General features: G+C 41.9%; 2 protein-coding genes across 2 annotated transcripts; both read right to left on the bottom strand.

Moving 5' to 3' along the window:
- Positions 1-347: 347 nt before the first annotated feature.
- On the bottom strand, positions 348-1430 carry LOC137633273 (cuticle protein AM1199-like). The gene is made up of 3 exons (XM_068365484.1): positions 1404-1430; positions 880-1121; positions 348-757 (listed from the first exon to the last, which is right to left on the bottom strand). Exons 1-3 carry the CDS (start codon positions 1410-1412, stop codon positions 544-546), a joined length of 465 nt encoding a protein of 154 aa, XP_068221585.1. The 5' UTR covers positions 1413-1430; the 3' UTR covers positions 348-543.
- Positions 1431-11158: 9728 nt separating this feature from the next.
- LOC137632917 (cuticle protein AM1199-like) lies at positions 11159-12234 on the bottom strand. Its single transcript, XM_068365020.1, has 3 exons — positions 12212-12234; positions 11706-11947; positions 11159-11584 (listed from the first exon to the last, which is right to left on the bottom strand). The coding sequence occupies exons 1-3, from the start codon at positions 12218-12220 to the stop codon at positions 11371-11373; spliced, it is 465 nt and encodes a 154-aa protein (XP_068221121.1). The 5' UTR covers positions 12221-12234; the 3' UTR covers positions 11159-11370.
- Positions 12235-16329: the final 4095 nt, after the last annotated feature.

The following is a 16329-nucleotide window of genomic DNA, read 5'->3' on the forward strand; positions in this document are numbered from 1 at the left end:
TCCATGCTGGGTTGGTATTCTGTGAATGATCCTAGAATAAATGTTGCCAGGCATTTACCTTTTAAAAAAGGACATATTGACGTGAAGGAGTGATATTAAGGTCACCAACCCGTAAAAGATGATAACAAAGTAGGGTACAAATCACGGTCGCCTGTATTTTACTGAAATACGGCTGAAAAGAGCATATTTTTATGGAGAATTTCTGATTAAAATTGCGATACTTTTTAACAGTGTATACAGTGACATCCCGTAAAGGTTTGGAAGAAAAGGTGGTCTATAATGTTTATTCTTTATTCGAAAAATGAACAAAAATATCAACAGTAGATAAATAAAAATAAACTTGAGGGAAACAGGTCATTTACAAAAGGGGTTCTTCGTTGCTTTCGGAGAAACTAATTTCCTACAGCCAAGGTGTTCTCACACAAAAGGATATTTTTGCATAATAACGAAGACGCCAGCACTAAAGTAATACAAATTTCCTGTAGGATATTCATACTACAAGGGTCATCCTACCAGCTACGACTCTAAATTCAGCTGAATAGTTTAGAAGCTATATCCTTCACTGGGCGGGGCAGGAGGAGCGCTGTACTGAGGACGGTTCGCTCCTGCAGCGGCCTGTTGGGCAGCAAATTCGATTTGGGCAATGGCGTGGGCTGGAAGGGGGTGGGGGGTTGGCAGGAGGTCGGACTCGACGCGGTAGCCGTTGGCATCGGCTACGAAGTTGAAGACACCTGGACTCCCATCGGGGAAGGTGAAGCTGCAAAAGGGAATGGGAGTTTTGAAGACGATTGAATTTATAAAACAGTTTTTTATGATATATTGGCAAAGTATATTTGCTGCAGGTCAGTTGGTAAAAGGAATTATTAAATAGACTTTTACCTCCATCCTCCCTGAGAAGCTACTGCCCCTTCAGGTCCCTGTGGGGCGCCCTGCTCATTACGACTGATGCCATTTCCGGTTTCGAAGTTGAAGCTGTAGACTCCAGAGGCGTCCGGGCCCTCGCGATTGTCAACCAGGATAGGAACCACAGGGCCTGAGCCGTATGAAGGAGGAGGGGGAGGGGCACCATACCCTTGGGGGAGGGCATTCACTGCTCCCAAGGACAAGCACACAAGCAGAGTCTTGGGTAATATAGAGGGAAGAAAATGCTTACATAATTAGCTTCGAAACAATCGCAGAAATATCATTACTTTCTACTTATAAATGTTGCAAAACTATATAAATACAGTATTATATAGATATATATATATATATATATATATATATATATATGTGTGTGTGTGTGTGTGTGTGTATGTATATGTGTGCGTGTTTGTGTGTGTATGTATATGTGTGCGTGTGTGTGTATGCATACACACAGAAATACACACAGAAAGCTAAAAGTTTCTAGTTGACTTCCTTACCGAAATCATGTTTATGAAGAGGATCGTTCGAATCGAATGCTTAATCAAGCTCAAAGTGGAGTATATATAGCAAGCCTGTTTCCTGCCTCTCCCTCTCACTCACTCACTCACTCCCCTCCCCCCCCCTCCGGTCATTCTGACGGGAGTAATAGGCCTTAGCCCCCCCCCCCCACCCCCTAAAACGCAACCTAATTCCTGACAGATGGAAATGAACCAGTAACCTTCCCCTCTCTCTCTCTCTCTCTCTCTCTCTCTCTCTCTCTCTCTCTCTCTCTCTCTCTCTCTCTCTCTCTCTCTCTCTCTCATATTTATTTACATACATATGCTTATATATGATATGTATATACATATATACAGTACATTTATAATATATATATATATATACATACATATATGATACACATGTATATATATATATGTATATATATAAATAAATAAATATATATATACATATATATCCATCCATATATATACATATATATATATATATATATATATATATATATATATATATATATATATATATATATATATATATACGTATATATATACATATATATATATATATATATATATATATATATATATATATATATATATAGCTAGTAAGATTTTCGCTTCTGGCAAGCTTAAGTTTAAGGCTGAAGAGGACAGCAAGAAGACTTCGGATCATCTTACATATTTATTCTACACCAACGTTTCGGGAATCCATTCCCATCATCAGGGCTACATAAAACCGAAATTTTATTTACATTAGAAATTAATGATAAATTTTTTGCTTAAAATTCCTTGGGTATCAAAAAACAAAATATTAAAAAACGGTTAAAAGAATAAAAATACAGAAACCTAGACGGTATATGAAAACCTGAGGCTAACTGAGGTCTTTTACAATTATTATAATAAAAACACTTGTGATCAAAATGGAATGTCACAAAAAAAAAATATACATAATATAAATGAATGGTTGAACTTACTGTCAAGAGATGTGGCTGAAAACTATAATAATATTTGAGAAAATTTTTAAAGAAAATGCTTTAACTACGAACAAAACAAAATGGAATGGAAGTTAATGGCAGTTAGGCAATATGTAATGGTGTGGAGGTGGTTTGGTTATTTAAGGAAGGAGACAGTTTCTTGATGTAAAGAGATTCCAAGAGAAGGAACAAAAGGCAATCGGATGTTTGGGAAAGAATTTCGAAATTGTTGTATTGTATATGAGTTCGATGACTGACACCCCTGTGGGAATCAATGCGGACCTTCAGTAATCGTCGGGCAAAAAATGTATCATTAATTTCTAATGTAAATAAAATTTCGTGTTTTATGTAGCCCTGATGATGGGAATGGATTCCCGAAACTTTGGTGTAGAATAAATATGTAAGATGATCCGAAGTCTTCTTGCTGTCCTCTTCAGCCTTATTTATATATATATATATATATATATATATATATATATATATATATATATATATATATATATATATATATATAGATTGCCATCTCATTTTTCCTATTTTCTCTCAATTGGTTGAATAAACGAGACCTCGGCGTCAATGACCTTAGATGTCAGGATGCCAGAAAACTCTTAATCAATCAATCAATCAATCAATAAACGAGATACGCACTATCTCTTGGGTAGTGCCATTGCCTCTGTATCATGGGCTTCCCCTGTCTTGGGGTAGAGTTCTCTTGCTTGAGGGTACACTCTGCTATTCTATCTTATTTCTCTTCCTCTTATTTTTAAAGTTTTTATCATTTATATATGAAAGATATAATTTAATGTTGTTACTGTTCTTGAGATATTTTATTTTGATTGTTCATTACTTCTCTTTATTTATTTCATTGTTCCTTTCATTACTTCTCTTGTGGTTTATTTATTTCCTTGTTTCCTTTCCTCAGAGGGCTATTTTTTCCTGTTGGAGCCCTTGGGCTTCTAGCAGCTATCTTTTCCAACTAGGGTTGTAGCTTAGCTAGTAATAATAATAATAATAATAATAATAATAATAATAATAATAATAATTTGTCGATGAGATTTCTCGAACCGTTGATCACTGTAACAAAATGCTAAAGTTTTCTTTAAAATCTTGAACTAGTTTAATTACATTTCATGTTAAACCACATGAAACTTCCACATAATTTATCTCAAGCAAGAATTGATCAAAATTCCAGTTATCATTCGGATAATTATAATAAGTATCAAAAAATTGTAAAATATCACTGAAATCATTTCATGCAGAAGTGTGTGTACCAACCGTGTGTCACACGATCGTACATAGTAACGACATTTCATTTCATGTACATATTATGCTTGTATCTTCACTCTCCCATCGTATTGACAAGAACCTGAAATAACATGTCTGTTTTACTCACTGTTAACTGTTAACCAGTGCGGTGTCGGTTGAACATGGAATTGCCTTTAATGTCTTTTGTGCCCTTTCTGCCTGGAGTTTATGTATATAAAAGCAAGTGTTCTGTAATAAAGTTACTCAATTGCTTTCATCCTGGCTTGGAGTCACAACCTTCTCTCGGCCCGTCACGTGCATCTTCGAACATTTAAATATTGCAGTTCATTCACAGTATTGCCCTAAAATTAGCTTCTCACTTTTTACCCAAAATTAATAACCAGTATTTCCCCAAACATTTAACAATTAGAATCTAGATACCTTACAGCTCAACTCTTTCTAACGAGTTGCAATGAATATAATTCAATTTAATCACTCACATTTCATGAAACATTTTCTGCAATCATAGATGTTATTCTAGACTATAAACACAAAAGTGGAGACATATTTAACAGAATTTTGCCGGCTTTGGACCTCAAGTAAATATGCCACTACTACCAAAATATATAAGTAATGATACAAGTTTACAGGAGCCAAAATGCTGCGCTTGTATCCACTAACCAGAAGGTTTACCAGAACGTTCGTGTCTTTGGATATATCATAAAGACTATCTATTTTCAGGGGATTAGCATTAAATCCGTTAAAGAGAGACTACATTGTCATGTTTATATTTGTATATATATATATATATATATATATATATATATATATATATATACATATGTATATACATATATATATACACACATACATATGCGTATAATAAAAAAGAACCAGAGGGAAAATGAAAAAAGAAATATAAGATTAACTGCTGACTAGATTCGTGATACTTCTTCAGACGACAATATAAAATGTAAAGAAACCTTGTTCAGTAAGTCAGTCCTCTGAGGAAGTATCAAGACTTTGGAGTCGAGGCATTTATAAGGAACATTTAATATTACAAGATGCAAATCATTTTTCTTCTTCCCCACCTCTATTCGTAAATTAAGGGGTCGGTTTCCTGAAGCGCCCTCTCCAATGCCTTCTTTCAAAGGCATCCTTTTCCACCAACATAAAAGATATTGGGATAAAAAACTTCATTCTCAACTCCTATCAATATAGGAGCATGCTCTTCGAACTCCCCAAGAGAGATTAGTTCACCAATCGTTCAGCTGGGCTCCACAAGGCACTAGAAGAGTCTAAAGACCCAGGCCTACATTCCTAAGGACTACGAAGCGTAGAGTGGGAGGTGATGAATGGAGAAGTATTGAATTAAAAGCTCAAGAGAGAGACGACTGGCGAAATCTAACCGAGGCCCTTTGCGTCAAACGCCTCCACCCCTGACGAAGAGGATGCCGTAGGACATACACGCCTACCCCGTGACGTGCCAAAGCAGCTAAAAAGCCTCCCACCGCCCACCAATCGCTCGCGCCCCAACGAACGACTTCTACAGCCACTTACTACCTCCCATCCGCCGCAGTTTTGCTACTAACACTTCAGGTTCGGGGGAACCGCGAAGAAATGTGCCAAGGATTGTCAGTGGCTAAAAAACGTGTAAGTAGGCCATCGCTCGTGGCGGTGGCCTCCCGTATTCTAATCTTTTCTTTTTACAGGATGCAGGAACGGGCGTGCGATTTTTGGTAGACACGGGTGCTTGTCGTTCTCTTTTGCCAAGGAAACTCTTCAAGGCACGACGTAGTCTGTCTACATCTGTCGACGTCCGCTTGGTAGCTGCCAACGGGTCTGCGATACCCACCTACGGTTACGGGAACCTCACATTATCGTTCGGAAACGGTAAATTCAATTGGAAGTTTCTCGTTGCTGACGTCACAATGCCAATCATCGGTGCGGATTTCCTCTCTCATTTCCACCTTCTGGGTGATGTCGCCCACCGACGATTGGTCAACGCAGACTCGTACTTGTCGACACCTCTTCAACCCGCCCCCTCTAACCTCGCTCTCCACATCAGCGCACCCACGGATGCCTATGCCCACCTCCTCACGTCGTACCCAGAAGTTTTTCGTCCAGAACTTCGCCAAACGCCCACGGTTCCTGCCAAGCACGGTATTTATCACCATATCAAGACGACGGGACCCCCAGTCTTCGCAAAATTCAGACGTTTGGCATCGGAACGATTGGCAGCCGCCAAACAGACGTTCGGTGAAATGGAGGAAATGGGCCTTTGCCAAAAGGCCTCCAGCCCATGGTCGTCACCCTTACACATCGTTCTGAAGAAAGATGGCTCCCTACGTCCGTGCGGGGATTACAGGCGCCTGAACATGCAAACAGAACCGGATCACTACCCCCTCCCAAACATTGCCGACGTGACCTCCTACCTGCACAAAGCAAAGGTTTTCTCTACGCTCGATCTCCTGAAGGGGTATTATCAGGTGCCTATGAACCCAAAAGACATCCCCAAGACTGCCATCACCACTCCGTTTGGTACATACACCTTTAATTACTCCTGTTTTGGCCTTCGTAATGCTGGGGCCACGTTTCAACGTCTCATGGATGGCATCTTAGGGGACCTCCCTTTCTGTGTATGTTATGTGGACGACATACTTGTGTTCTCCTCCTCAAAAGAGGAACACCTCCGTCACCTGCGCATCGTGCTCGACGGCCTGCAACAAAACGGCCTTGTAGTCTGGTACGACAAGTGTACCTTTGGCGCCAACGAAGTGTCGTTCTTAGGGCACCGCATCACTCCTGAAGGAGTCCATCCCCTCCCTGAGAAGGTAGCAGCCGTTCAGAACTTCCCCGCGCCCTCGACCGTCAAAGCTCTGCAGGAATTCTTGGGCATGATCAACTATTATCACCGTTTTCTGCCAGCCATTGCCGCCACTCTTGCTCCCCTCTACGCCTCCCTCAAGGGCAAGCCAAAGGACCTGAAGTGGGGTCCCCTTCAAGAAGCAGCCTTCTGCAATGCAAAGAAGGCCCTATAAACTGCTGCGGCTCTCACTTTTCCTATACCACACGCCCCTCTCCTTCTCTCCACCGATGCCAGCGACGTCGCTATTGGTGCAGTACTCGAGCAGGTGGTCAACGGCTCGCCCCGCCCATCGGCCTTCTTCAGCAGAAAACTGTCCAAGGCAGAATCGGGTTATTCTACCTTCGATCGAGAATTGCTGGCGGTGCACTTGGCTGTCCGTCACTTTCGCCACTTCTTAGAAGGTACGCCCTTCGTCATTCGCACAGACCACATGCCTCTGGTGCACGCCTTCACTCGACAGTCTGACGCCTGGTCCGCCCGTCAACGCCGACATCTCTCCGCCGTGGCTGAATACAATTGCACCCTTCAATACATCCCTGGGAAAATGAATCCCGTTGCCGATGCCCTGTCAAGAAACACGTTGGCTGCCGTTCAACTTGGATTGGATTACAACACCCTGGCTGAAGCCCAACGAAAGGATCCAGAGTATCAAGCATGTAGGACATCCTGCACGTCCCTCCGTTGGGAAGACTTACCCCTCGAAGACTCCAACACCACCCTCCTCTGTGACGTCAGTACTGGTAGACCGCGACCTTGGATTCCTGCTCCCATGCGCCGACAGGTGTTTGATTCCATTCACGGCCTTTCACATCCCTTGTGCCGTTCTACTGCACAGCTGCTGAAGGTAAAGTTCATTTGGCAGGGCATTTCTAAGGATGCTAAGGATTGGGTCCGTGCCTGTACTTCTTGCCAAACTTCCAAAGTACATCAACACACCGATTCAGGAGTGGGCACCTTTCCTCAACCTCAGCGTCGTTTTGCACACATTCATGTCGACGTTGTAGGCCCCCTACCCACATCACAAGGACATCGTTACCTGTTTACCGCCATCGACCGCTTCACTCGTTGGCCTGAAGCCATTCCCATGGAAACTGCAACATCCGCCTCATGTACATCTGCCTTACTCTCTGAATGGATTGCAAGATTCGGTATCCCTGAGCATATTACTTCTGACAGGGGAACCACTTTCACCTCTCAATTGTGGACATCATTAGCGAATCTCCTGGGCATCACCCTACATCAGACAACGGCCTACAACCCCGCTGCCAATGGAATGGTTGAACATTTTCATCGTACCCTCAAAGCAGCTTTGATATCCCGCTGCAAGGATTGCAACTGGTTTACTCAGCTTCCCTGGATCCTCCTGGGACTAAGGACCACTCCTAATGACGCCCTCGACGTCTCGGCAGCTGAAATGGTGTATGGCGACCCGTTGGTCGTCCCTACCGAATTTTTTCCTTCTACAACCTCCTCCGACGATCTCCAGCGCATACGTCACGTCGTGGGATAATTTACTCCGTGCCGCCAGACTTACAAGCCCCCAGCGAAGCATCACATACCAACGGACTTGCACTCTGCAACGCACGTCTTCCTGCGCAACGACACTAGCAAGCCACCGCTAACGCCCCCTTACACGGGCCCTTTCCTTGTGATCCGACGCAGTCCGAAAGCATTCCTACTAAACATTCGTGGCAAAGAAGACTGGGTCTCCATTGATCGTCTAAAACCTGCTTATCTTCTGCCAGATGACCCGCCTACAGTTCGCCTCTCTAGATCAGGGCGCCCTATTTAACATGAACAGTATGTCATTTTTAGGGGGGGGGGAGCCATGTACCAACCGTGTGTCACACGATCGTACATAAATTATTTTGTATATATGCTTGTATCTGCGCTCTTCCCTCGCACTAAAAAGAACCTGAATAATCATGTCTCCGGTTTTCCTCTGTAACATTGTCATTTTCTCGATCATGTATTTTCCTGTTGCCTTGAGGTTTTGTATATAAAGGAGAGTGTTCTTTAATAAAGACTCAGTTGATTGCATCCTGCCTTTGAGTTCACAACCCTCTCTCGGCCCGTCACACATCACTATCCTTGGCCATCTGTCCTCTCCCATTCTCTGTACATGATCAAACCATCTCCTCTGAATATCCTCCACTAATTTTTCTCATTTTTACGAGATGTATAATCTAATACATACACACGAGGCAATGCAATGAGAATATAACTTGCAGCTCACTCGGTTGAATAAAGGAGAGCTCGGCGTCAATGACCTTAGATGTCAGGATGCCAGAAAACTCCTAATCAATCAATCAATCAATAAAGGAGATATGCACTAACAAATATACTTAGGGAATACAAGGTTGAGTCTTTTGCCTTACCAAAATATTTCATAATTGCTTGGTTTGAATTATACAACAATGATGAATGGATACATTTACTACAGTTGTATAAAACAAAATTCAGCAACTGTGTTGAAAGGAATTAGTCACAATGTAAAACCGAATGCCAGGGAATAATGATCCATTGTTCTCCAGTCTTGGGTAGTGCCATAGCCTCTGTACCATGGCCTTCCTCTGTCTTGTAGTAGAGTTCTCTTCCTTGAGGGTACACTCGGGCGCACTATTCTACCTAATTTCTTTTCCTCTTGTTTTTGAAGTTTATATATGAAAGATATAATTTAGTGGTTTTACTGTTCTTGAGATATTCTATTTTGATTATTCAATACTTCTCTTTATTTATTTCATTGTTTCTTTTCCTCAGAGGGCCATTTTTCCCTGTTGGAACCCTTGGGCTTATAGCATCTTGCTTTATAACTAGGGTTGCAGCTTAGCTTATAACAACAATAAATAGCTTATCACGCCAAAAGGTCAACCATCGAAGCGTTCTTTCATTAACAAAATCTACGTCAGAGTTATCCAAATTACGAGATAGTGGGCATGATAGGAGAATATGACTGATAGTCTGGGTATCTTCTCCAAATTGGTAAATTTACTGGCTCATCTGATCAGATTGTCACCTGTTCTAACCACTCCAGCCCTAGCTCTGTTGAGCAGTCCTTATATATCTATGTACCAACGCACTTCCCCCAAATTTGGGGGGTAGCCGACATCAAACAAAGGACCAAAAGGGGTTCTTTCCTCTCTCCGATCCTCCCAGCCTGGCAAGGGACTCAACCGAGTTTGGCTGGTACTGCTAGGGTGCCACAACCTTATATATCTACGTACCAACGCACTTCCCCCAAATTTGGGGGGTAGCCGACATCAAACAAAGGACCAAAAGGGGTTCTTTCCTCTCTCCGATCCTCCCAGCCTGGCAAGGGACTCAACCGAGTTTGGCTGGTACTGCTAGGGTGCCACAACCTTATATATCTACGTACCAACGCACTTCCCCCAAATTTGGGGGGTAGCCGACATCAAACAAAGGACCAAAAGGGGTTCTTTCCTCTCTCCGATCCTCCCAGCCTGGCAAGGGACTCAACCGAGTTTGGCTGGTACTGCTAGGGTGCCACAACCTTATATATCTACGTACCAACGCACTTCCCCCAAATTTGGGGGGTAGCCGACATCAAACAAAGGACCAAAAGGGGTTCTTTCCTCTCTCCGATCCTCCCAGCCTGACAAAGGACTCAACCGAGTTTGGCTGGTACTGCTAGGGTGCCACAACCTTATATATCTACGTACCAACGCACTTCCCCCAAATTTGGGGGGTAGCCGACATCAAACAAAGGACCAAAAGGGGTTCTTTCCTCTCTCCGATCCTCCCAGCCTGACAAGGGACTCAACCAAGTTTGGCTGGTACTGCTAGGGTGCCACAACCTTATATATCTACGTACCAACGCACTTCCCCCAAATTTGGGGGGTAGCCGACATCAAACAAAGGACCAAAAGGGGTTCTTTCCTCTCTCCGCTCCTCCCAGCCTGACAAGAGACTCAACTGAGTTTGGCTGGTACTGCTAGGGTGCCACAACCCACCCTACCCCGTTATCCACCACAAATGAACCCTAAAAACGCTGAATCCCCTACTGCTGCTACCTCAGGGGTCATCCAAGGTGACCGGAGGAAGCAGCAAGGCCTACCGGAACTGCGTCACAATCGCTTGCCATTCATTCCTATTTCCAGCACGCTTTCTTGCCTCTCTCACATCTATCCTCCTATTACCTAGAGCTTTCTCCACTCCAACTATCCACACAAACCTTGGCCTTGCTCTTGTACTTCTCCCATCAACTCTTGCATTCATCACCTTCTTTAGCAGACAGCAACTACTACCAAAAAATATAAGTAGTCATACAAGTTTAAGTACACAGGAGCCAAAATGCTAAGCTATACTAGTCAGGGCCATCCACGCTGGGTTGGTATTCAGGGAATGATCCTAAAATAAATGTTGCCAGGCATTTACCTTTTAAAAAAAGACATATTGACGTGAAGGAGTGATATTACAGTCACCAACCCCTAAAAGATAATAACAAAGTAGGGTAAAAATTACGGTCGCCTGTATTTTACTGAAATACGGCTGAAAAGAGCATATTTTTATGGAGAATTTCTGATTAAAATTAGGATATTTTTTAACAGTGTATACAGTGACATCCCGTAAAAGTTTGGAAGAAAAGTGTTCTATAATGTTTATTCTTTATTCGAAAAATTAATAATAATATCAACAGTACATAAATAAAAAGAAACTTCAGAGAAACAGGTCATTTACAAAAAGGGTTCTTCGTCGCTTTCGGAGAAACTGATTTCCTCCAGCCAAGGTGTCCCCATACAAAAAATATTTTTGCATAAGAACGAAAACGCCATTACTAAAGCAATATAAATTTCCTGTAGGATATTCATACTACGAGGGTCATCCTACCAGCTACGACTCTCAAATTAAGCCGAATAGTTTAGAAGCTATATCCTTCACTGGGTGGTGCAGGAGGAGCGCTGTACTGTGGACGGTTCGCTCCTGCAGCGGCCTGTTGGGCAGCAAATTCGATTTGGGCGATGGCATGGGCTGGAAGGGGGTGGGGGGTTGGCAGGAGGTCGGACTCGACGCGGTAGCCGTTGGCATCGGCTACGAAGTTGAAGACACCTGGACTGCCATCGGGGAAGGTGAAGCTGCGAAAGGGAATGGGAGTTTTGAAGACAATTGAATTTAAAAACAGTTTTTGAGGAAATATTGCCAAAGTATATTTGCGGCAGGTCAGTTGGTAAAAGGAATTATTAAATAGACTTTTACCTCCATCCTCCCTGAGAAGCTACTGCCCCTTCAGGTCCCTGTGGGGCGCCCTGCTCATGACGACTGATGCCATTTCCGGTTTCGAAGTTGAAGCTGTAGACTCCAGAGGCGTCCGGGCCCTCGCGATTGTCAACCAGGATAGGAACCACAGGGCCTGAGCCGTATGAAGGAGGAGGGGGAGGGGCACCATACCCTTGGGGGAGGGCATTCACTGCTCCCAAGGACAAGCACACAAGCAGAGTCTTGGGTAATATAGAGGGAAGAAAATGCTTACATAATTAGCTTCGAAACAATCGCAGAAATATCATTACTTTCTACTTATAAATGTTGCAAAACTATATAAATACAGTATTATATATATATATATATATATATATATATATATATATATATATATATGTGTGTGTGTGTGTGTGTGTGTGTATGTATATATGTGTGCGTGTGTGTGTATGCATACACACAGAAATACACACAGAAAGCTAAAAGTTTCTAGTTGACTTCCTTACCGAAATCATGTTTATGAAGAGGATCGTTCGAATCGAATGCTTAGTCAAGCTCAAAGTGGAGTATATATAGCAAGCCTGTTTCCTGCCTCTCCCTCTCACTCACTCACTCACTCACTCCCTCCCCCCCCCCCCCCCTCCGGTCATTCTGACGGGAGTAATAGGCCTTAGCCCCCCCCCCCCACCCCCTAAAACGCAACCTAATTCCTGACAGATGGAAATGAACCAGTAACCTTCCTCTCTCTCTCTCTCTCTCTCTCTCTCTCTCTCTCTCTCTCTCTCTCTCTCTCTCTCTCTCTCTCTCTCTCTCTCTCATATTTATTTACATACATATACTTATATATGATATGTATATACATATATACTGTACATTTATAATATATATATATACATACATATATGATGCACATGAATATATATATATATATATATATATATATATATATATATATATATATATATATATATATATATATATATATAAAAAAAAATATATATATATACATATATATCCATCCATATATATACATATATATATACGTATATATATATATATATATATATATATATATATATATATATATATATATAGCTAGTAAGATTTTCGCTTCTGGCAAGCTTAAGTTTAAGGCTGAAGAGGACAGCAAGAAGACTTCGGATCATCTTACATATTTATTCTACACCAACGTTTCGGGATTCCATTCCCATCATCAGGGCTACATAAAACACGAAATTTTATTTACATTAGAAATTAATGATAAATTTTTTGCTTAAAATTCCTTGGGTATCAAAAAACCAAAAATTTTAAAAAACGGTTAAAAGAATAAAAATACAGAAACCTAGACGGTATATGAAAACCTGAGGCTAACTGAGGTCTTTTACAATTATTATAATAAAAACACTTGTGATCAAAATGGAATGTCACAAAACAAAAATATACATAACATAAATGAATGGTTGAACTTACTGTCAAGAGATGTGGCTGAAAACTATAATAATATTTGAGAAAATTCTTAAAGAAAATGCTTTAACTACGAACAAAACAAAATGGAATGGAAGTTAGTGGCAGTTAGGCAATATGTAATGGTGTGGAGGTGGTTTGGTTATTTAAGGAAGGAGACAGTTTCTTGATGTAAAGAGATTCCAAGAGAAGGAACAAAAGGCAATCGGATGTTTGGGAAAGAATTTCGAAATTGTTGTATTGTATATGAGTTCGATGACTGACACCCCTGTGGGAATCAATGCGGACCTTCAGTAATCGTCGGGCAAAAAATGTATCATTAATTTCTAATGTAAATAAAATTTCGTGTTTTATGTAGCCCTGATGATGGGAATGGATTCCCGAAACGTTGGTGTAGAATAAATATGTAAGATGATCCGAAGTCTTCTTGCTGTCCTCTTCATCCTTATATATATATATATATATATATATATATATATATATATATATATATATATATATATAAATATATATAGATTGCCATCTCATTTTTCCTATTTTCTCTCAATTGGTTGAATAAACGAGACCTCGGCGTCAATGACCTTAGATGTCAGGATGCCAGAAAACTCTTAATCAATCAATCAACCAATCAATAAACGAGATACGCACTATCTCTTGGGTAGTGCCATTGCCTCTGTATCATGGGCTTCCCCTGTCTTGGGGTAGAGTTCTCTTGCTTAAGGGGACAATCTGCTATTCTATCTTATTTCTCTTCCTCTTATTTTTAAAGTTTTTATCATTTATATATGAAAGATATAATTTAATGTTGTTACTGTTCTTGAGATATTTCATTTTGATTGTTCATTACTTCTCTTTATTTATTTCATTGTTCCTTTCATTACTTCTCTTGTGGTTTATTCATTTCTTTGTTTCCTTTCCTCAGAGGGCTATTTTTCCCTGTTGGAGCCCTTGGGCTTCTAGCAGCTTGCTTTTCCAACTAGGGTTGTAGCTTAGCTAGTAGTAGTAATAATAATAATAATAATAATAATAATAATAATAATAATAATTTGTCGATGAGATTTCTCGAACCGTTGATCACTGTAACAAAATGCTAAAGTTTTCTTTAAAATCTTAAACTAGTTTAATGACATTTCATGTTAAACCACATGAAACTTCCACATAATTTATCTCAAGCAAGAATTGATCAAAATTCCAGTTATCATTCGGATAATTATAAAAAGTATCAAAACATCGTAAAATATCACTGAAATCATTTCTTGCAGAAGTGTGTGTACCAACCGTGTGTCTCACGATCGTACATAGTAACGACATTTCAATTTGTGTATACATTATGCTTGTATCTTCACTCTCCCCTCGCACTGACAAGAACCTGAAATAACATGTCTGTTTTTTTCACCGTTAACTGTTAACCGGTGCGGTGTCGGTTGAACATGAAATTGCCTGTTATGTCTTTTGTGCCCTTCCTGCCTGGAGTTTATGTATATAAAAGCGAGTGTTCTGTAATAAATATACTCAGTTGCTTTCATCCTGCCTTTGAGTCACAACCTTCTCTCGGCCCGTTACATTGGTGACCCTGGAGTGACTCGCTCCAACCGCCTACCCGCGGCCCCCTCACCGTTACTATGACGCCCTCAAAACATATCTTCTGTAACAGTAATCGCCGTTGCCAGTCGCCCCAATAGCAAGGCTTGCTCAGCTCTCTTAACAACCGTTGGGGGACCAAAGGGGCTTCGCTCGCCCTCAGGGAAATGATCAGTATCACTCACCTGCAACCTGCCGCGGAAGGCTTTCCTCGTGAGGTGAACCTACTTCGTGCCCTTTGGGTAGGCCGTTTACCCGATCCTCTACGCGCTGATATACCCGATGTCGATAGTTTACCCATAAAGGACTTGATGACCAAAGCCGACGCACTTATGGAAAGCCACTTCATAACCTTAAAAAAACCTCCATCAACGCTTCCACTCCTGACGAAGAGGACACCTATTCAACTTCAACCGAAGCTGATGTGAATGCCGTAGGACACACACACCTATGAATGCCGTAGGACACACACGCCTATGAATGCCGTAGGACACACACGCCTATGAATGCCGTAGGACACGCCTATCAATGCCGTAGGACACACACGCCTATCAATGCCGTAGAACACACCCTTACCCCGTGACGAGCAGGAGCGGCAACAATGCCACCCATCATCCACCATTCGCTCGCACTGCAACCAATGACTTCTACAGCCACTCACTGCCGCTATTTGGCCGCTGTTTTCTCTACTACCACTCCAGATTTAGGGCGCCCTATTTAACATGTACAGTATGTCACTTTTAGGGGGGAGCAATGTACCAACCGTGTGTCACACGATCGTACATAGTAACGGCATTTCATTTTGTGTATATATTATGCTCGCATTGACAAGAACCTGAAATAACATGTCTGTTTTTCTCACCGTTAACTGTTAACCGGTGCGGTGTCGGTTGAACATGAAATTGCCTGTTATGTCTTTTGTACCCTTTCTGTCTGGAGTTTATGTATATAAAAGCGAGTGTTCTGTAATAAAGTTACTCAGTTGCTTTCATCCTGCCTTTGAGTCACAACCTTCTCACAGCCCGTTACATTGGTGGCTCCAGAGTGACTCGCTCCATCCACCTCCCCCCCCCCTCTCACCGTTACTATAACGCCCTACAAACATATCTTCTGCAACAGTACTCGCCGTCACCAGCCGCCCAATAGCAAGGCTTTCTCAGCTCTCTCAACAACCGTTTGGGGACCAAAGGGCTTCGCTCGCCCTTAGGGAAATGACCAGTATCACTCACCTGCAACCTACCGCGGATGGCTCTCCTCGTGAGGTGAACCTACTCCGTGCCCTTTGGGTAAGCCGTTCATCCGAACCTGTACGCGCTGCCATACCCGATGTCGATAGTTTACCCATATAGGACTTGATGACCAAAGCCGACGCCCTTATGGACAGCCACTTCATGACCTTCAAAATCTCATCAATGCCTCCACTCCTGACGAAGAGGACACCTATTCAACTTCAACCGAAGCATATGTGAATGCCGTAGGACACACACGCCTATGAATGCCGTAGGACACACATGCCTATGAATGCCAAACTCAACTTTCAACTCCTATAAAAAAGGAGCACGCTTTTCTCACTCTGTAA

This window comes from Palaemon carinicauda, chromosome 42, assembly GCF_036898095.1.
Source record: "Palaemon carinicauda isolate YSFRI2023 chromosome 42, ASM3689809v2, whole genome shotgun sequence".
NCBI lineage: Eukaryota > Metazoa > Arthropoda > Malacostraca > Decapoda > Palaemonidae > Palaemon > Palaemon carinicauda.

Excerpts from the sequence above, each read along its gene's own strand:
- LOC137633273 (XM_068365484.1), bottom strand. Across the intron at positions 758-879 it reads GCTTCTCAGGGAGGATGGAG|CTTCACCTTCCCCGATGGGA; the intron begins GTAAAAGTCTAT and ends TCCCTTTTGCAG.
- LOC137632917 (XM_068365020.1), bottom strand. Across the intron at positions 11,585-11,705 it reads GCTTCTCAGGGAGGATGGAG|CTTCACCTTCCCCGATGGCA; the intron begins GTAAAAGTCTAT and ends TCCCTTTCGCAG.